At 40.3% G+C, this 22,509-nt stretch overlaps 3 protein-coding genes and 1 long non-coding RNA gene across 4 annotated transcripts in view; 1 reads left to right on the forward strand and 3 right to left on the reverse strand.

The window, feature by feature from the left end:
- Positions 1-5,276: 5,276 nt before the first annotated feature.
- LOC6580444 (tyrosine-protein kinase-like otk) overlaps positions 5,277-22,509 on the reverse strand; it is a 29,579-nt gene continuing 12,346 nt past the window's right edge. The window contains exons 4-7 of the mRNA XM_002006246.4: positions 9,420-10,324; positions 6,707-8,154; positions 5,757-6,093; positions 5,277-5,682 (exon numbers count right to left, since the gene is read on the reverse strand). Of these exons, the coding sequence (XP_002006282.1) occupies positions 5,590-5,682; positions 5,757-6,093; positions 6,707-8,154; positions 9,420-10,324 (2,783 nt within the window). The 3' untranslated portion in view covers positions 5,277-5,589. The remainder of the gene's footprint in view (positions 5,683-5,756; positions 6,094-6,706; positions 8,155-9,419; positions 10,325-22,509) is intronic.
- Positions 13,011-15,321, reverse strand: LOC26527917 (putative helicase mov-10-B.1). The gene is made up of 2 exons (XM_015164210.3): positions 14,434-15,321; positions 13,011-14,366 (listed from the first exon to the last, which is right to left on the reverse strand). The coding sequence occupies exons 1-2, from the start codon at positions 15,170-15,172 to the stop codon at positions 13,027-13,029; spliced, it is 2,079 nt and encodes a 692-aa protein (XP_015019696.1). The 5' UTR covers positions 15,173-15,321; the 3' UTR covers positions 13,011-13,026.
- LOC122757764 lies at positions 15,449-16,674 on the forward strand. Its single transcript, XR_006357907.1, has 2 exons — positions 15,449-16,405; positions 16,463-16,674. It is a non-coding gene; the product is annotated as an uncharacterized LOC122757764 (long non-coding RNA).
- Positions 17,884-20,787, reverse strand: LOC116804073 (putative helicase MOV-10). Its single transcript, XM_032729808.2, has 2 exons — positions 19,583-20,787; positions 17,884-19,516 (listed from the first exon to the last, which is right to left on the reverse strand). The coding sequence occupies exons 1-2, from the start codon at positions 20,427-20,429 to the stop codon at positions 18,120-18,122; spliced, it is 2,244 nt and encodes a 747-aa protein (XP_032585699.1). The 5' UTR covers positions 20,430-20,787; the 3' UTR covers positions 17,884-18,119.

Below are 22,509 nucleotides of genomic sequence, written 5' to 3' on the forward strand. Positions count from 1 at the left end.
AGGTTCAGGGGATCTCGAAGTGGAGCTGCTTCACCTAAAGCTTTCCTTCTTATTATTTAATTATTTATTTAAATTAAACTAAACTTTAAATTTAAATTAAATGTATAAATATCAGTTTTTGTTTAATATATTATTTTATTTATTATTTTAACTAATTCATATTCATATTTCAGCCTATTTTGTGAATATTTCACACTGTGATCCATGGTATCTTCATTCCACAGACATCAGCAGAAAAGTGTGAGCTTTGCTGGGAATTAGGCAAATATAATCTTTTGATAATAATCATAAAGTGGCATCAACGTCAACGTCGCACTGCCAGACTGCGGCACAGACGTGAGTCTGATTGCCCTTTTTTTGGGGGGTGGCAAGTTTTAGGGTCACGCTACGTGCCGCGCGCACATTTTGCCGAACAGCCCTCGCAGAGGGCCGAGGCAAAGAAATATTCAATTTTTTCGCGCGTTTCTTCTTTTTCATTTTCTCGACTCGACTTATGCAAGTTGAAACTAATTTAATTAAATTTATACGCTCAAAAAAGCTTTGCAGTTGCGGCGCGTGGCAGCCGACGCTGTGGGGGTGCGAGGCTTTGCTGGCTTGTTGCACTGATTTACGGAGACTTTGAGACTTTGCAGTGGCTGAGTGAAATAATTAAATTAGTTGCCGGCAATGTGTGAGATCTGCCCATCTCCAGAGGGGAAGATAATTTGTGGCTGATTGTCTGGCATGCACATGTTGCACTTGCAACATGTTTAAGCCTTTAAGAGATGCCGTTAAGCTCAGTCAGGGCTTGGCCTAAAAACACAATTCCCTAACTATGTCAAACTCTGGCGCAGCACTAATTGCGCTGCAAACGAAAATGCCATAAAAACCGGGCCAAGCAATCAAATCCGCTGCTCCACCCGCTGACAGAAATATGATTACGCGGGGAGTCGCTAACAAATGAGTCTGCGATGTGCTTCAATTATGTGCCAGGAAGTCGGCAGTCGGCAGGCGGCAGAATTGCTGCAAAACTTTTGCCTGCTGATGAATGCGAAAATATGTTTTCGGCGACTACATAATGAGGCTGATGTGCCCTATGCCCGCCCTTCGTCCTCTCCGCCTGCTGCTGCCACTCCTGCTGACTGCTGCCTGCTGCCAGCTCCTTGCTGGATGCTGCAAGTTGAAGTTGCCTGCGGGCCATCAATCTGGAGCTTTGTTTTTTGGCAACGAGTTGAGTTTTGCAGTCAATTGCCGAGTCACTTAGGGCTCGCATACAAAAGCCTTAATTTAGCGCGTAATTTATTTGCCAAACATTTACTTCTGGAGCGCATAAATTTACCCGGCGTATGCGTAATGTATAATTTATGTGAGTGTGTGTGTGTGCAGATACAGGTAAAAGGCATAATAAAGTGGCATAGGTCAGCTGGGGGCCACGTATCTGTATGTGTGTGTGTGTGGCATATGCGGCGTATGAGTAATGCACATTTTACGCTTCAATTGGCAAAGCCATTTCAACTCGCGCTCTTTATGCTCATACATAATATTAATAAATTGAATGGCATTTTTGTCATGTGTCTGTGTGAGTGTGTGTGTGATATGCAAATGTACAAAATACCACCAAACACACACAAAAAACATATATGTATGTATATGTATATGTATATATGAGAATGCTGTTAAGCTTAGGCTTTTGTTGTTGCAGCTGCCGCAAACATAGCCAAAAACATGGCAAGCAATAACAAATATTGCGCATACGCCATGTGCGCTATGGCCTCATGTATTTTTCAGCAAATTCATTTTTGGATATCAGCCATGCAAAACACAGGACACAAACATTGACGTAAACCTGATGTTGAGTTTCAACTGCATTTCGCATTGATTTATTCATGAACCTCTGGCCTAGGGGTGGAGTGAGGCCTAGTTGCATAAGCCAAATGTATTTGGTTTGTCTCTATGCAGCTGCTTGGTTTGTGTTTGTGTTTGCTTGTTCGAGCCATTTTTTTTTGTTTTTCTACTAATTTCTGTTAGCTTTTGGCAACAGTTCGTAGGAAAGATTTGAAACTTTAGTTGATTAAAATGTACATTTAAGTTTTCTAAATACACTAATAGAATCATGTTGATATCCAGCTCCTTAAATATTAACAACAAATGTCTACACTTAATCGATTCAGCTCAAGCAAATTCAATGCCTGAAATTTCAGTCAATTAATCTTTCATCCTTAAATCATGTTGCCTGGTTTAAACTTGGCAAAATAAATATTTAGAATGTCTCGACCATTTTAATTCAATTAATTGCTCGACGGCAAATTCAAATCTTCAGCTGCGGTTCTATGGTGAAAAAACTATGAGGATTAAGAGTTAAAGAAGTGACTGAATTGGGGCAAGTGATGGGCGTGTTTCAGTTATAAGAGGTGCTTAAAGTGAATGAGAAAATTGAGCTCAGAGAGAGACATAGGGAGAGAGAGAGAGAGAGAGAGAGAGAGACGAGAGACTTAGACTCGCTCTAGCTGCTAAACTTGTAGGATATATTTTAACATTTCCGATTTTGCATATATACACATATATTAGCCTTAGCTTGCAAGAAATAATTTAACATTTCCGGTGTATACTTATTTGGACATTCTCTTGCCCGAATCAATAATGTAAAACAAGCAAATATAGCTAAATGTTTTTAGTTTCATGAGCAAAAGAAAGCAAATGTATAGCTGGATTAAGTTGCCTCAAAAAGGAGCACTAGAAACTTTTTAATAAGACATACTCATTTTTCATTTAAGAAAGAAATAATTGCATTCATTTATAAAATTTTTTTATCAGAATAAATGTAGTAAAATTAATAGATCCTAACTCTGCATGTAAAAAAAATTAATGCAAATTAAAGCAAGATCTGTCACTGTCTCTATCTCTCCTTATCTATCTATATATCTCTTTATCTGTATACATCTGTTTCTCCCTCTGTCTTTCCCCTTCTGCCTCTTTCTTTCTCTCTCTCTCTCTCATGTTCACTCTCCTTCTCTCTCTTTCTTACTTTCTTACTTTCTTACTCACTCTCTATCCCTCTTACTCTCTGGCTGAAATTTCAGATTGGAATACATTTCTATATAAATAAGGTATTAAATTTAGCAATTGCGTAAAAAAGTACGTATAAAAAAAATGTAATGTAGCATTTAGCAAAATTATTATTAAATTCAAATTGCTGTCAAAAATATAACCAAAGAATTTAATTTAAACATAAAACCTATTTCGAATGAAAGTTTTTCTAAAAGTAAACTATATAAAGTTGGTCAGCTTTCCGAATCAGTTATATTAGATATATTAAATGAATTTTTTGCCAATTTAATTTTGCTAAATACTTCAACTTTTTCGACCCAGTTTAATTCGGTTAGAAATGGCAGGCTCTTATTTTAAGAGCATCGGCTCTTCGTTAAGTACAAAAAAAGGGCTAAGTATTTTACTTTAGCAATTTTTTTTTTTTTTTTTTTTGGAACTGTTCAATCAGCCTTTGCCTAAGCATTTGAAATTCATGGCAGAAAATTTGTACGTGCCAGGAAATGCTAAACAGCCTAGATTCCTTCGGCCCCGAACTTGCCACAGCTGGCCACAATTGGCAGGCAACAAAAAAAATAAATAAATAAAAGCAACAAAATATAGGCTGACAAAAAATGCCAACTCATTGTATATGGTGTGGCTGTTGTTGTTGTTGTTGTTGCTGTTTTTGTGTTGATTCAAATGCAAATATCGCTCGGTTGGCTGCTAAAGTTTTTCGCACGGCAAAACTTTTCTTCTCTTATTTATTTTTTTTTCGCAACGTAGGCGCCTTGGCCTAGGCGAACTTCCGGCCAACTTTAAGGCCCAAATAAGCTTAGGCAACTTTACGGTTTATTGCCATATTGTTTTGTTAGGCAAACCGAAAACGAAAACGAAACCGAAACCGAAAGCGAAGCCGAATTCCCAATCCGACATTCAATAGATGCTCATTTTTCAAATCAAGTGAAGTGTGAACGAGCGGGATGGCAAATCGCGGCAGTGCTCGAAGGACCGTCAACAAATTTGCCACGCCAAATGAAATGTCTATAAAAAGTAGTTACACAGCATAACAAGGGATCGGTCGGCAGCTCAGCATTTCGATTCGACTATTGTTGGGTACTCTATACCAATAACATGAGGATGAAGGGAATTCGGCTGAAGAGGATCTTTTGTAACTACTTTATGTAGTCGAGATTAGCTAGGATATTCAACTTGATCTCAGATTGTATTTTTATATTTTCATTAATAAAAATCTGTTGTCTAAAGATTAAAATTAATAAAAATAATATAAATATATAAAATTCAAATAAATTAAAATTTCAAATTATATATAAAAATATAAAAGCACATAAGAAAATAGATTTCCTATTTCATATAATTTTTAATATTTTAATGAAACTATAAATTATTATTATTATTATTCTTATTTACTTTAATATAACTTAAAAATTTTTGTTTAGATAAAATTTTAAACTAATATCTTTTATTTATTTTTTTTAATATGTCTTAAATTTTGTTTTTGTATTTTTATTATATTAGTAATTTTTTTATCCATTAAACAATAGAATTCTGTTTCTTTAATTTTGTTTAAATATTTAAAAAAATTCATTACCTTATAGCAATATTATAGAGCATATCCAAGTCGCATAATTGTATTAAAACAAACTCCATTCGTCGTTATTTGCATTTGTGCTTTGCCTTTTCCATATATTACTTTCCGGAGCCTTGTCGCCTTTTGGGGCTAAGCACTTAAAATGATTTCAAGTTTGGGCTTTGCTTATTTTATTTATTTGTGTTTATTATTTCATTTAAATGTTTTGTAAACATGCATCAAAGCTTAAACAGCTAGTTATAAATTTGTTACGACTTATAAATATATATATATATTTATTATATGTATGTATGTGTGTAATATGTATATATATAGATAAATGATGTTTGTATCAATGTATGGGTCTATGATTAAAAGTTGTCACTTTAAATTTAAGTTTGGCTTAGTTATGCAATTCATAATCAAAATATTTTGTTTTTTTCATTTTATATATTCATAAATATATTTCTATAATATTTTATTTGTAATATTTAATTCATAAAATTGAACTTAGACCTAGCATATATCAATATTGATTAGGGTAGCTTTAAAATATATTTCTTGGCATCTTTCGAGCTGCCAAGCGAACTACGGCTATAAATGCTTCAACTGGTTCAAATGCAAATTTCTTGTGTGGCAGTTTCATTTCTATATACATTTTAGCCACACAGAGAGCTCTGTGCAGCACCACGTATGTATGTGAATACTTTTGAGAAGATATCAATGCTTATATGGTTTGTACAGTAATAGATAGACGTATCCTAAGTTATGAATTACGAATTAAGTACGCATGTTGAACACGCGCCTAGCATATGAAAATAATTCAGTACGACGCAGAACTTGATCAAACTTAATTTAAGCCGTTCCTATGTACTAAGAGAATACTACAAATTATATTTGGCATAGTTAGCAAACTGTTTTTCGTTTTTATATGAATCATGTTGTTACTATTATTTCTTTTAATTGTTTACCAACACTATGTCAGTCATCATCGTCTATTTCTCAGCAGCTTGCATGGCCTTGCTAAGTGCAGCTCCCAGCTGACTGAAAGACGGACGCTCTTTGGGATTGGTCAACCAGCAGGAGAGCTGTGCAGTGAAGGGGCAGAGCAATAAATTAATTAACTGTCTCATTTGGATGAGCCATGCAAGTGTAGACGTACCAAAATCTCCTTGAGGCCATCGGGCGTGCCCTCGGCCACAGACCATTCCAGGGTATTGGCCAGCGAGCGCTGCACCACCTGCTCGTTGCTTAGATCCTCGTGCGGCAGCTTTGTCGCCTGATTGAACAGCTCCCATACGACGACAGCAAAGGCGAAAATGTCACTCTTGGTGGTGTACTCATCCTCCTGTATGCATTCCGGTGCCAGCCAGCGCACCGGCAGCAGCGTGTTGCGATGCTTGTGATACTCCCGGCTGTACTTGTCCTTGCAGAGGGCCGGATAGGCGACCTTAACGATGAACTCACTGGAGATGACGCAATTGCGCGTGGCCAGGTCTCTGTTGGAGGGTTAGAGGGCAGAACCGTTTAATGGCTATCATTACGTTCTATTTCGAAGATGTATTGCATCAATTAGCCATTTCTACTGCAAGTTTGAGCTATTTGAGATTAATCCGTTTCCAACTGTGTGCAGCTGTCGCGGATGTAGATAAATTAACTGCAGTTTATCTTGGCTCAATAATAAATAACAGTATTGCAGTTAGTTAGCCTGCTAAATAATAAGCAGCCAAATTAATTCAGCTAATTCCTTAGAACTTCTCTTCCTGCTTTAAGATAAGCTTAAGTTCAAGTTTTAATTTTTAGATAAAACTTGATTAGCTAATCTGAATATATTTCATAGTTAGTATATGTTAAATGTCGAGTATATATAAATGTAAAATCTGTTAAAGTATATATAGCATACGGGAATTCCACAAATTCCATTCAGATCCTAACTTAACCTCTTTCTGTCTACAACCTCTATTTCGCTTTAGTATTTAACAGTTTGTATATTGTATATATTATTAAAGTTCATTTCTAAGCTGAAAATCTTGGTTTCATCTTGGGTTGTATTAATCTGTTAGTCTGTTTGCTATAACCCTGGATCTCTTTCGAGATCCCAACTCAACTTACCTGTGGGTGAAGCGAGCGCGATAAATAGCATCCATGCCGCGAGCTATTTGATAGGCCACAGCCAGCAGCTGGCTGGTGGTTAGTGGTGGTGGCGAGGAGGTGGCGGTGGCTGTGTTAACCTTGCCAGCGGTGGCCAATAAGAATTGCTTGAGATCACCCCAGTCCGTGTACTCCAGCACCATGTAGTGGGGATCCTTTTCGCGGCACAGGCCGAACAGACGAACCACGCCCTTGTGCGAGATGGCACGCAGCAGATCCAGCTGGCGACGGAACTCCTGGCAGGCCTGCTCATCCTTGACCTTGTTGAGTGCCTTGACCATCACCAGAAGATCGGCCGTCGACTCGGACTGTGCCTGCTCCTGTGGCTGTTCCTCCTCCTTGATTTCCTCAATGTCATCCATGGATGTCTTGGAGCGTCGCTTCTCGTTCAGAGTGCTGAGGGTGGTGCTGCCACTGCCGCAGCCGCTGGCACCACTGGCACCGCTGCCATTCTCGCTGTTGCTGTGCTGCTTCTCCGTGTCGGCATCCTTGTCGCTGGGCGAGGCGGCTGCCACCAGGGAGGCCTTCAACTTGCCCACGAACACATCGCCAAACTCGCCGCGGCCAATTTGGATTAGTTCACTGAGGCCAGAACGTGGCAGAGCCAGCTGCTCATAGATATGGGCAGATTTCTTGGACGCCTTGGACTGCTGACTGCAAGCCGTATCATCGGATTTCTGAGCATCGCCATTGGCGGCTGTCCGGGACTTGCCGTGCCCGTTGCGCTGCTTGGACAGGCAGGGCTCCTGTTCCGTGTTCTTGCCCGACTCCGCTTGGTCACCGCCCGCCTCCTTGATGCTCAGCTCGTTGAGGCGCGCCTTGCGTGCCTGACGGCGATAGCGACACCACAGCATCAGACCCACCACGAGCACTATGTAGGCCAGCGCCACGGTCATTGTGATGAGGACGGCGCGTGTCACCAGGAAACCATCGCCGGCCGATTCCTCCGTTATGAAGCCATCGCCATTGCCGCGCACCAGCAGGCGAACCTCCTCACGCTTCAGCCCGGCACTGTTGCCAATGGTGCAGCCGTATTTGCCCTCATCTTCCGCCTGCACGTTGCGTATCTCGAGTGTGCCATTCTCCAGGAAGCTGAACCGCTGACGATCCGTATTATTCTCGCTTAGATACTTCAGGTCCTTATCCCATTGTATGGTCGGCTTGGGATCGCCAATTGCCTGACAGTGTATAACGGCGACGCCTTGCTCGCTGCTCTCGATGGGCCCCTCGGGCGCCACACTGAACCTGGGCGCGACCACCACATTGATGGCCACCGTGGCGTTTATCTGGCCCTGGCTGTTGCTGGCCACGCACGTATAGTTGCCCCGATGCTCGGCGCTCACATTCCTAAAGATTAAAGTGCCATTGATGTCGTCCACGTGCTCGGGCAGGCTGCCATTCGCCGCATCCTGTGTAGGTAGTAGACAGAAGGTACATGGACTATTACAAACCAATTTCAAAGACCAACTCGACGTGCGTGTTTTCATCGAAAATGCAAAAACCTGCACCTGCATCTGGATGGTAAGAGGTGCGTTTGTTTTCGACGGCAGCCAAATGAAAAAATCGTTGGCATTTTAACTTTTTGCTAGCGTTTTTGTTTATACCCTGAACCCATTGAAAGTGGGAAATCGGGGTATGAAGGTTTTGTTAAGGTGTATGTAGCAGGCCAAAGGAGGCGTGGCAGAGGCCATTAAGTGTATATATTCCCGACGAGCTGGGTCGTTATAGCCCTGTCCGTTTGCCTCTCTGTCCGTCTGTCCGTGTGTTTCAACGCGTCGATCTCAGCAGATATACGAGCTAGAGATTCGAAACTTTGTTTCGTTAGTTCGGATATTCCACGCGCAGATCGAGCATGTTTTAAAGTATCGATAGCTACTCCCATATATATTTATAGAGCAGAAACATTTTTAAAATAAGTTATATAATTTATATATATATCTTATCGAAGGTTAAATGTGCTAATTAACTGTTGTTGATTAAAGCCCTTATCAAAAATTAGTTATAAAAAAATTATATGTCCTACATCTTCAGAGCTAGAGTCTTTAAATTTTATATATGGGTTCATGTGTATTTTGTAGAATTTCGATTTTTGTTATAATCTCTCAGTACGTTCAGGGTAGCTCGTAGTCGTGCAATCCCGTCTAAAGTTTTCTTACTTGTTCTTTTTTTTTTTTGGCCCTGGACAATTTTCCAGCAAATGGACAAACAGTTGTCAAAATTGGTTGGTTCTCGCACAACAGCTGCAAACAACGCGCGAGAAGCGAATATTAGAAGAGCACTAAAGGGCTGGGCCGGAGTGGACGGGTTAGCTAGTCTAGCAGGACTACTCAATAGGGGCGCTGCATATGAAATGTTCGTTGAAAGAAAAGTTTACACAGCGTCGCGTTGCGTTTTTCAATTTGTCAGCCGGACAGGTGAGAGCGAGCGACCAGACGGGAGCGAGAGGCAGTTTGGAGTTGGAATATTTAGTGAGATGGGTAACTGACTTGTGACATTTGCTGAATCGGTAGACGCAAAGATAAACGAGTTCTGGCCATTAAATTTGATTTGATGTATACAAATGTCAATTACTGAAATCAGTCAGCCGGATGATAAATGGAGGAAGAGACTGTTGGAGCGTTCTACCCAGATTAACAAGAAAATCCGTTAATAAGCCCTTTGATCCTTTACTCACCCTCAGCCATTGCACCTGCGGGGTGGGCGTGCCCTGCGCCTTGCAGTGCAGCTTGCCCAGGGCGCCCAGTTCCAGATTCTTGGATGTTGGCTGCGGCATGAACTTGAGCTGCTCAATGACCTCCAGCGCGCCGGGTGCCGAGTTGACTGGCGCATGTCCCTCCAGCTGGATTTGGCACATATACTGGCCCGCATCGCTGGCAATGATGCTGTTGAAGCTGAGCGTGCCGTTCTGCTTGTGCAGCACCAAGCGTCCGTCCTCGCGCACCAGTGCATCCTTGCCGTGGTCCAGCGCCAGACCGGGTACAACTGCATCGCCCAGCTCCACATGGCGCAGAATTTTGCCATCTTTGCGCCAGCGCAACTGAATGCGTTGATTCTGCAATTCGGCGGGCAGTTCATAGAGGCAGCTGAGGGTGGTCGGCTCGCCTTCCTTGATGATCAGCTTGTCGTTGGGTCCCTGAACGATGCGCAGCCCTTCGGGCGACGGCGGCAGTGACTGCGATTGATCCATGCCTGTGGAGCCGCCACGCTTGCCGCGACACAGAAACACTTGCTTGCCCCAGGACTCGGGCATCTTTTGGTTCCTCTTCAACTTGGGCAGGCACTTGGTGGACCCAGGCGCCACACTAGCCAGATGCTCATACACATAGCCCTGTTTGCTCATCACACGAGCCGCCGCATTCGATGCAATGCAGCGATAGAGTCCGTCATCGGCACTGCTTGGCTGGCGGACGAGCAGGCGATGCTGCTGCAACTCCACGTTCTGCCAGCTGCTCAGCTTGGCGCTGTCGCGATACCATTCGATCTGCAGCGGCTCATCGCCAGAGGCGCCCTCCACATGGCACTTGAGCAACAGCTCGTTCCGATTACTGCCCAACAGTTGAACAGTGACCGCATCCAGGACTGTGAATGGAAGAGAACAGGGAGGAAAATTAATTTTAATCTGCAATAAACTCGAATTGGATATTTTATGAATTTCAAATTGAGAACTAAGAGAAATGAGTATGTGTATATTTATGTATATATACATATATATGAAATTTGCAATATAACTATAAAAATTGATACCATATCTGCTTAACTATGGCAGCATTGCTTTTCATAGTGTTATATTAAGATAAGCACATCCTAATTTAAGCACTATATGTTTACTTAACGACAGCTAGATGATATAGTCATTCGATACAGACTGCTAGAATAATATGAAGCTATTAAACAAAGCAAGTAAATATACAAGTTTTTTTTTTATTTTATTTTTATTTATATATATTATATAAAACAGATACTCTGCTACCAAGTGGTAACTTAATTTAGCATTACACAATTTACATAGAAACCGCAGAGAAAAAAGCAGTGCTAACCAGAAATTAAATACATACATATATGTTTGCATGCGCTTTAGAGAGAGAGAGAGAAAGAGAGAGAGAGAGAGAGAGAGAGAGAGAGAAAAGGGTCTGCCACGCCTCTTTCTGCTATATTCATCGAACCAGTATGGTCTGATTTCCTGCTCCCCACATAAATATTGAAATCTGAACACCAATAATCTGAAGACCCAAGCAAATATATTCACTCTAGATTTATGTTTGCCTCGATCATCAAATGCATTGGAAAGTAAATAATCAAGCAAATATCTCACAGTATTTTGAGACACATATATGTATGTATATATGGTCAAATGTTTATTTGTAATAAGATAAGAGCGTTGCCATCGCAGCTTAGCTGACATTGCAAAAAAAAAAAAAAATAATAATAATAACAAGCGAGAACAAAAAATATCAATTATTGTTTAGATCAACTGCTGTAAATATCATTTGGATATAGGCTTCAATGCTCCACCAAATTGATGCGAACTTAACGCCAAAAGTTTTGAGACCCAGCATTCCATAAATATGCCCAATAAATATCCGCAAGATGCATATTCACTTTGAATGCAATTCTTAGCTGGCCGTGTAGCGTGAATTCGCTTTTTTGTTTCTTGCTCGCTGCATTAAGTGCATTTTATAGTCAGCTCAACGAGCCAAACACGACGCAGCCGTCTTTGCCCTTATCTCGGCTGCCTGGCCGTCCATTTAGGGCGCAGAGAGAGGAAGCATAAATTGAACTGTCAGTCAGTTGCGAGGGTCTGTCTATATGTAAATGCCAACTTCGCAGCTCGGCACGTCTGATGGAGCTCTGGTTAGGACCAGCAGATACCCTTTCAGTTGATACTCGTACAACTTCAGGTCTTTTCGTAAAACCAGACTACCCAAGTGCCACATCCACAGGGTATCGTACACCTCAAGTCTAGACGGGCGAGGGGCGAACGCTTTACGAACGGTACTTGGCAACAATTGCAGCATGCGAAAAACTGTTTGTGGCACAGAACATAAAATGAAGAATGTGCAACGAACGCACTGCTTCAGGTTAAAATTATTGTTGAAGGCGTACACTATTGAGGGCGTGGCAGCGCTGAAATAGAATTGCCGTCGAGTTAGCTGCAAGGCACGTATTTAATTATCCAATCTCAAGTTGTGTATGAAATCGATGCTGAATAACTATTAATATATGGATGGCAAAGAGCTGATTGACCCTCAATGAATCGCCATTTAAGTGTAAATACTTAAAGATCAATGTACTTAAAAGTTATCTATATATACAGGGAATTGTCTCACAGTAAGACAGAAATATCTTCTGTATATTATTTATAATCGGATAATTTATCGTTGAAATGCTTTTTAGCATAGATACAAATAATTGGATATATCGCTGATAATTTGTTTACCTATTACAGCTGTGCTTTTTATTGTTTTCATTGTTTGGCTTGTTTGGCTATCCGTTAGATACTTTTGTACCGCAGCCCAGACCAAGTGCCAATTACTTCACTCTGCTGTCATTTTGGCCCTAACATACATAGACGAGGCAAAGTTATTACCGCTGGGCAGCGTGGCCAAGTCAAAGTACCTATCAGTGTATTGTCGTCCACAAACGAGCCATGACATACACATCCACAATCACACACACAGACATTACACAGTGGAGAGTAAATACAAAAACAAATACATAACAAAGTTTTGACACTTCCTCGACGGCGCTGGAGTCAGAGACGACACAGCGATGTTTATTGAGTTGTTGCTGTCGCAGCACGTTGTTGTTGTTGTTGCTGCTGCTGCTGCTGCTGTTTATTTGTTCTATGCCACCAAATAAGTATCAACAAATATTTAGAAGCATTTTTCCTGCTGCCACAGCTGCCCGGTCTGCAGTCGTACGTTGAGACAAACAAAGTCAAAGCCTAAACAAGATTTATGTGCATATGTAAATTTTCTAACGCGCTCAGCAAACCGCAGACTCAGGCCAAGTTCCAGGCCCCGGCTAGGAGGTGTCTCGGAGCTGGAGCTGAAGCTGAAGATGGCAAGCATTCAGAGGGGCTGGGTAAAATACCCATACACACGCATACATACATACATCAACCATTTGTCCGGATGCCGTTGAGCATAAAAAATATTTGTACAGATAAAAATATATGGGATACGCTTTATAAAAATTATGACCAGATAGAGATAGAGATTGAATTGAAATACAAATATGGAAATGAATTAAAAATTTTCGAAGATTTTTGTACTAGTTTTTTATTTTAAGAATTTAACGCTGATTTCTTCCCTTTCTTCGTTTTCATCTTGAATATCTTGCAGTTTTAAATTCTTCATTAGCTTGACAATGCTGTCGTCATTAGTCGTGTTCATCTTGTGCTGTAGGTTGCCGTGCGCAATGCATTGATCGATGATGTACTTGAAATTGTCATTTTTGCTTAAAGTGATCGGATTGCCAATTAATATTAGCAATAATTTTGCACGGGAGAGCAGCACGTTGATCCGGCGTGGATTGGATAGGAAACTGGAGCCAGAAAATGAAGTGACCAACGAGGCAATCATGATTCGTTTTTCACGTCCCTGATATCTCTCTACGGTGCCAACATCAACTTTCTCCTGTTTGGTTGCACGAAGCATACGCTTTAGCAGCTGGTATTGAGCTAGATATGGCGTGATGATGCCAATATGATCTTGCTCCACTTTAACGCCTCCAAGTCCATCTTTCAGGAGCAGCATCACATACCAGCAGACCAACTGCGCCTCCAGCATATTGAAGCTGCTGGTGGAATTGGTTTCGATTTCTGTTTCACCATGTATTTCCTGAAATAAAATTGGAAAGTTTCTATCTGCCAGCATGCTCCAATCGACCTGTATTTGCGGAGATACTGGAATAAGATTGCCGTCATAAAAGAGCTTGTTGTAGAGCCCGATGATTTCCGGGTGCGCTCTGAAACTACGTCGTAATCGAGATTGTACCGTACGATCGTATTTGCCGTTATTTTTTACTTCGTACATTTTATGGAGCATTAGGCGTTCCATAGCTGAGCGATCCATTCCAAGGACTTTGGCGCGTTTGCTCTTTACAATCGGGCCCAATTGCTTGTGATCCCCAGAGAGTATAACATGACAGTCGTCATCTTTAATACCCGCAATCGCCAGCAATGTCTCTGGCTCTGAAACGGATGCGGCCTCATCAATGAAAATGTGGGTAAATTTGCGAAAGCTCCGTGCAGCTCGTAGACCAGCGTAGCATAGTGTCGCGACAACAATTCCATACTTTTCTACATCAACGTTTCTCAATCCATTGCGCGTATATTTCTTGTTGTTCCGATTGTATTCATAGTTGGAATAGTTCATCACATCGCGAGGAATAGATTTTGCGTGCTTCCTAAATTGTGTGGCCGATATCAAGCGCAATAATATCTTCTCGCCGGATTTCAAAAATGATTTAAATCGTACATCGTTTTCTATATAGTAGATTAACTTCAAGGTGATCATGTCACAAGCCGCATTTGAGCCAACGGATACTAGGATACGACCCTGCTTCATTACGTACAATTGAAGAATAGCCTCCACAATCGTCGTGGTTTTGCCAGTGCCTGAAATTCGGTTTATGATTGTTCAATCATTTGCCCCTTTTTCATATGAACATTCTCTCTGCCTTACCTGGGGGTCCAAAAAGAATGTAGGGCACGTTCGGGTTGGGCCCAGATACGATCTGCTGAACAGCTTCCAATTGCTCTGGATTCGATTCAATGTCACTGTTAAACAATGACAATCTGACCAAATTGTTGCTTATTTTCGGTGTATTCTCGAGTGGAAATAGGTAGCAACGTAAATTTCGGTCTGTCGTAAGTCGATTCAGTGATAAGTACATAACACGAGCCGGAATTCGCGGCGATCGAAAAATCACATCAAAATTGTTGTTCCCAATCTTGTCTGGCGTAACCCTTGAGAACAATTTCGGAGCAAACATAATGCATTCTTTGGTGATATTCGTAATTTCAAAATCAGGGCCCTTTTCATTAATGATTTTCAGAATGCGTTCCGCTGGAGGTAGCACAGCTGACAGAGCGCCTACGGGCAGGAGCAGAACTTCGTCCACTAAGGGTACAAACATTATCGGATTCGCTTTTAGAGACAGCTTGATGGATAAACTGCCCGACTTAGTGAATTGAACTGGCACATCGAACTGCATAATCTTCGCATATAACAACGTTGTGCTGATATCCTCAATGCTCACTAACATCTTAAACACCGAACTTGCATTAATATAGTTTAATTCACGCGTCGTTATATATGAGCCAAAAGTTGGATCGATTTTCGCAAGAATTTCGTCAGAAAATTCCAACTCCAAAGCTCGCAGCATATTAGGGCTGGGCTCATACCTCGCTAATCTGCTCATATTGTTTCCAGCAAAAAGTCAACTTTAGTCGTTTTTTTTATAACAATGCACAATGAATGCAACGAAAGCAAACACACTCTGCCCCCGTTCAACGATTTATTTGCAACTGACAGAATCAAAGCAGCTAAACGACTCGAGACTCGCTCAGCGATCGATTGGCAACTGAATTTAATGGGAATCACAAAAACCCAAAGTTCTCTGCGATGATTCAGTCATACACACATATGTACATACATTTATACGGGCACACACACGCTCACAACGTTTGCGTTCAACAGTTGAGAGGCTCTCAATGAGAGTATTTATATTTCGCTCACTCTCACGGTTTTTCTAGGCGAATACCCTACAGCGTATGTATGTATGTACACACGTAACGCCTACAAGCTGTGGAAATTAGTTTGGTAAAAAAAATCTAACTGTATATCTTTTCCAACAGGACTGTCGCCAACTTGAGGTGGTTTCATTTGAAGTTTCGTATTCTATGAAATTTATAGACTACATATGCATCTGTATGTAGTATGTATGTACATATTTGATAGTTGCAATTATTGCATACATATGTATATTTATCATTCACATTAAGGGCGTTTTTAAAAGTGTTTGTGGAATTGAAAATATAATTATATACATAGTACATACATAAACATATTTGAAATTTTGAAATGTAAGGGTATCTATGCACTGGCAGACTTGTAATTTAATTCTACTATCTCTTCATCAATTCCTGCATATGTATTGTTCATACATACATACATATGTACATGTATATATTCATATCTGCATGTGTGTGCATACTATTAACAACTTGAGAGCAATATAAAAAAGAGCGATAATAATTCTGGTTTCATCGCATGACATAATATTTAACACACTGGTCAATTCGAAATGCAAGTTAGGTTTATTTGATTGTTATTCGCTGAAAAAGACACTAATTTTTAAATACAAATTGTGATTTCGCCTCTTAAAATTTAATTGATCAATATTTATGTAATCGATATATCGATAGTATTTTAGTATTTTTTTTTAGCAATCCATACATGTGGGCACACTGCTCCAAAATAAGTTTAAACAAGTACATGTGCATATACATGCATATATATATGTATCTACATTTATGTATGTACGTCGTACATTGTACGTTATTTATGAACGAAAATGAATATTTGTTGTAAACAGTTAAAAATAAATTCACTGTGTCATCTTAAACTTACTTCAGTTTGTTTATAGCTGTATGTATGTAGCAAACATATTTGAGTATTTACTTTTTGTAACTATCAACAGTATTTTAAGTCCTTAGCAAGGTATAGAAAGTATGCTTACGACGCTAGATTAGATTGATGTCTAATTATCGAAAGGAAGCTATCAACAAAGCAACAGGAATATCTGTTAACACCTGCTGGAAAGATAGTGGAAGGAGATGAAGAAGGCAACCATCAGTCACAGGTTGATGTATGGCAGCACAAAATAAAATCCTAAACCATAGAATGGTTGAGCAGAAACCACAATAATGTAAACAATTGTTTCGACCCGATCTGGCAGCCATAAAAGAATGAGATACGCGAAGTAAACTTGTCCCGAGTAAACAATACTTACAGCGCATCTAAACTTGGAGGGGCGGGCAACAAAATTAGAGGTAGCCGTGGCAGTGTGGCTATAATTTCTGGTTATCGCTGATACTTAAAGCCGTTTATCGGGTTTCTGTCTTAGCACGATCCACAAAAAGTTTGGAAAGTGTGCCGGCTGCGTTTTATTTTGTCAAATGCACGTAGAATCGAATAGGTTAGCTGATAAGATAGGCCGCACCACACTGCAATGCACTGCACTTTGTTATTGTAGTCAAAATGTAATTAATTGATAATCAAGAATTGTTTATTTTGCGTACAAACGGCTATTTTTTATTTAGTTCACAAAAAAAACAAGTAAGAAGACTCTAGTCGAGACTGCTCGACTAGGAGATACCCTGAACCCTCTAATCTGATATTCTAATCAGTCTGCACTTCTTTTCGACACACATGCATCCAGACGCACGTATAACAACGCGCTCTGCTGACAGCGCAGTAAGCAGTGACTGCGCTTGGGCTGCGCTGCAATGTGGGCAATATTATACGAATTTATTTGTTAAATTATTTAATTTCTAGACGCACAATCTTAATGAAACTTTCAGGGCGTAATCATATGGTGAAAATGTGTGTACATTCTAAAGCACACGTCTCTAGTACTTGAAATACGCCTTTTACAAAGGTGAGGGTGAGGGGGTGGATATAGGGGTGGGGGTAAATTACAACAAAAATCGAAATTATATAAAATACATATAAGTCTACATTTAAAATTTGGAAGCTCTAGCTTTAAAGGTGTAGGAGATATAATTAAATAACTAGCTTTCGATAAGGTTTTTAATCGATAATAAAATATCGGGAGTAGTTATCGATATATAAAGAAAAACTTGATATGCGCGTGATATACACGGACCTAGGAAAAAAAATTTCAAGTCTCTAGCTCTTATATCTTCTGAAATCGACGCGTTCATACATACGGACGGACGGACGGACAGACAGACGGACAGGGTCAAATCGACTCAGCTCGTCGCCCTGATCAAGAATATATATACTTTGTGGGGTCTGCCACGCCTCCTTCTGCCTGTTACATACTTTTAACAAAACCATTATACCCTGATTTCCCATTTTCAATGGGTTCAGGGTATAAAAAAGAAAATATGCATGTCAAAAAAAGGGAATTCATAGAAATGGTTGACTCTGTGGCAGAGAAATGAATATATGTAAATTGAATATATATATATATGGTGTAGTTGAAGCATTTATGTATTTATGCATATGTATGTATATGTACCATGCAGTAATTATATAAGAAATTATATATTATATTAATTATATAAGAATATAGCTACTGATTATTTTTGTAGCTTTGAAAATGTTACGTTTTTTTAAATCTATGCGGTGTTTGGTCCTCTCCATATATCAAGATCTTTTAACTTGTTTACAAGGTAGTCCGTAGAAGCGACAGAGGAAGAGCTACTTGCTGCTGCATCGGCTGCCTTTACCTTTCCCTTTGGCACCTTTCCACTCAGACTTTCTGATTTTTGATGATGGTGATATGATTCAAGTCGAATTTTCTGATCGACCTTTTTAATGTCCTCTAGAAAGGTGCCACGCAGCTTGCATTTGTTGATGATGTGTTGAAAATCCTTATTTTGGCTCAAACTCTCCGGATTGCCAATCAGTATCATCAGATCCTTGGCACGGGATAGCAATACGTTCACGCGCCTGGGATTAGATAGAAAATAAGGACGCATAAATGAGCTAACTAATGATACAATGATTATTGGCTTTTCACGGCCCTGATATCTCTCCACACTTCCAACCTCCACGTCCCAGCTGAGCATATTTTGTAAGCGCTTGCATTGAGCCAAATATGGTGTGATGATACCAATTTCGTCCGGCATTACTTGTACACCGTCACCGAGGCCATCTTTTAGAAGATGCTTCACAAACCAATCGACCGCCGTTGCCTCCAGCAGATTGAAGCTGCTAGTGGAATGGTGTTCGCGCTCCGTTTTTCCGTACGTGGCACAGAATAGGATTGGAAACTCTCCATTTGTTGGCAACAAGCTCCAGTTGGCGGCTTTGTTAACTACCTGAAGCGGAGCCATGGGTATTAGCTGATTATCGTAATAAAGCTGGTTGTAGATGCCAACGATCTCAGGATGGGATCTGTAATTCCGCCGCAAGCGTATCTGCAGTCTGGTATCATAGCTGCCATCGTCGTCCACCTTGAACAGCTTGTTAAGTAGCAGGCGTTCCATTAGGGATTTGTCCAATCCCAGCGATGCCGCACGTTTATTCTTTATGACTGGACCCAATTGCTTGTGGTCTCCGGATAGTATAACATGGCAATTTATACTTTTAACGCCTGCAATGCCCATCAATGCCTCGGCCTCCATCGATGCGGCCGCCTCATCAATGAAAATATGAGAAAATTTGTTGTATTGAGTCAAGAAATACATTTGGGCAACGCCGCATAATGTAGCCACAACAATTTTACAGCGCTCCAAGATATTTATAAATGATTTACCAGCTGCTGGACGCAAACATTTGAACATTTTTCGGAGTTTTGGATCTATGCGCTTGTTGTAAGAACCCGAGTAAATGCGTACAAATTCCATTTTCGTTAAATTTGTCCAATATTTTTTACCCTTAAGAGCTTCGCATATTCTCAAAGCAATTGTGTCACAGGCTGAGTTCGAGCCAGATGTCACAATAATATGTGCGTCACGTTGGAGACATAGCTGTAGTATAGCCTCGACAATAGTTGTAGTTTTGCCAGTACCTTTAATGGATAATTGCGTTAAGAAGGTGTTGGATCGAATCGGTCAAGAAAACATGAGTCATTTACCTGGAGGGCCAAACACAATGTAGGGCGCGCTACTGTTAGGCCCAGCTATGATCTGACGTACGGCTAGCAACTGTTCAGGGTTTGTTGCTATCGATTCGTTGATTAAAGAATGGGTTTGAAGTTGATCGTCCAACGATTTTTGATGATTCAAGCTCTGGGATTTGGATTGCGGAAAAAGGTATCGACACGTAGCATCGCACTTAGCCAGCATGGATAGGGCATTATACATTAAATTAAATGGTATTCGAGAAGAACGAAAGATGATGTCGAACTTTTTATGAATCACATAATGCGGATCTATAGGCGGAGCGGGGATATCTTCTTCTTCTTCTATTTCCAGACTTTTCTTGATTTCTTTTTGGCACAACTTAAACCAAACTTTTTTGTGTTTTACCATCGTAATTTTACCAACGTGACGGTGATTTGTTTCTGGTTCACAAGGAAGATTCTCGAACTCGTGCGGAGTTAAGCAGAAGATGCGTTCTGCTGGTAGGGGTGAAGCCATCGCACTTTGCTCCGACACGAGCACCACTTCGTCCATGCCAGGGCTCAAAACGTCTTCGGCTCTATTTGCGATGCCCGCCGACCTCAAATTTATAAAGAATTCCTTACGCGCCATATCATAATCTACGTGGTAGCTGTGCTGCATTAGATTCGCATACAGGTCCATTTCGGCTATGTCCTCAATGCCAAGCAAAGTTTCGAGCACTTTGGCGACATTATCGCGGGTCAATTCACGCGTATGCAGATAACTGGCCAATTCAGTGCTAGTTGCTGCCAGATCCCTGTCCGTAAAGCCTCCCCTGAAGGCTTTAAACATTTTATCTGACGGCATCAAATAAGACATCGTTAAGCTGTCTTGTCAGGCTCGCGATCAATTCGAAACTGATCAGTTCTGTGAAGTCCCCGAATTGCAAGCGTTAGCTTTTCCTCAAAGCTTCACGTATCGATATATCGATACCGATGATAAATAATTTCGCAGTGCATCGGCTCGTTGTTTGTTTGTATTTCCTTAGATTTCTTAAAAATCACCGTTAAAGCCTTTTTTCTTTGTCAACTGCGCAGTTACATATACATACACACATGCATGGCTTTATTTGTTAGCCATATATGTACATACATATGTACATATGTATGTCCATATGTGTATGTAGAAAAACAAAGCTTTAAACTGCATTATTTCAGCAAATGTTTTTTTTTTTTTTTTTTTTTTTTTTTTAAATCCAATTTCAATTATATCAATTATGAAATTATATCAGCAAATTAAAGATCAGCCTTCAAACTGAAAACTGACTCATTTTTTATTTGGATTTTTGTTAGATTGTTCTAAGAGCCCTGTATTTGCTTCAATTGCACAGCCACACACATACATATGTACATACATACATACTTAAATAAAACAGTTTATAAAACCTACACATTGCATCATTTCAAATATGAAATTATCCAATATTTGTTTAGAAATATTATTACTTACTTCGATTATATGGATACAAAATTACTAAAACAGCACACATATGTATACATATGTATGTATATATACATATGTACACATATATACATACACATACATACACATATGTACATACATTCAGGTGGATAGCCAAAGATTTCCTCTCACATATACATATGTATATATGCATTAAATATTTTCCAAGAAACAAATAATTATCATTAAATGAAGTTGAACCGTTGACCATGCAATAGATGACTGTCAGCTCGCAATCTAAATCTCTTATCTCCATTAATTTTGTCCCGTTTCTGACTGGCGATTCTCGCGACAAATTTATGACCAACTAACCAGAGCGCCATTTGGTCTAAGCCCAGTGCTCAGACCTTCTATCTGCGCTGTCGTATCTTTAATTAAAGTTGGCCGCTCTCTGAGCTTTCAAATTAAAACGCCAAGCATTCGATTATCTGAGAGTGAAAATATTTTCAGATCTACTCAATTGCTGAAACTTTTTGGTAATGATCAACTCGTGTAATTGCAAGTGAAGGAAGCTGGCAGTGCAGTTGCTTGACTCGCAGATACCCCTTAATAGATAATACTTGGAATCTATGGCTATCTTTGGTATGACATTATTTTCAATGTGAGGGAGTTTAGGGAGTTTAGTTAAAATGAGGGATGTTCTAGATAACGTAATATACCTTCGTCTTATTTTATTCCGTGTGTTGGAAAAGTAAAATAATAAATTTAATATACCCGTTTAATCCATTCACTTTAGTCTAAAGTGTGTTAAATAGACCAGACTGAAGGCGAGAAAGGGACGATGCGAGAGACAGAGGGAGAGAGAGAGAGTGAAACGCGCCAAAAAGCTGACTACAATTTCTGTCTGTGTCCCTTTAATGTTTTCAAGCTTGGGCTCGTAAAATTTTATGCGTTTTTCCGGCATTCACCAAATGAAAATTATCCACATGGCCCACCGAAAAATATAAGAACCCAGCTTGCCAACTGCAGTCAACTTGAACTTGTGTAGCTCACAGATACAACAACAACCAACAACAACCAACAACAACAACAACAACAAAGGCAACAGCATTGAATGGGGGTGACGGTGTGCACAATGCCGACTGGGCAGGGTGAAAAGGGTGGCATGGGGGAAAGGAAAGTGTGGGTATTGCTGCTCTGAGGGTTGGTTTGTCCACAGCGTGGTTGCCTATTCGCTTGTACCACCTCCCCCCGCCCCCCTTCTCTTTTATGCTGTGTGTCTTTGCATTTTGTTTGGTTTTTATGACTTTGGCTGGCTCCTCGGTTGCCATTGTTGTTGCTGTTGTTGCCGTTTCTGTTGCTGTTGCCATTTCTCATTTTATGTTTATGTTTCGTGTTAATGTTGCATTTCATTTCCATGTACATTTCAGCATGCCCGTTGCCTTGGATTACTGAGAGCCCTCCTGCTGCAAAAGTATCCAACTTCGTCTCCATGGCA

This window comes from Drosophila mojavensis, unplaced genomic scaffold (assembly GCF_018153725.1).
Source record: "Drosophila mojavensis isolate 15081-1352.22 unplaced genomic scaffold, ASM1815372v1 contig_81, whole genome shotgun sequence".
NCBI classification, from domain to species: domain Eukaryota; kingdom Metazoa; phylum Arthropoda; class Insecta; order Diptera; family Drosophilidae; genus Drosophila; species Drosophila mojavensis.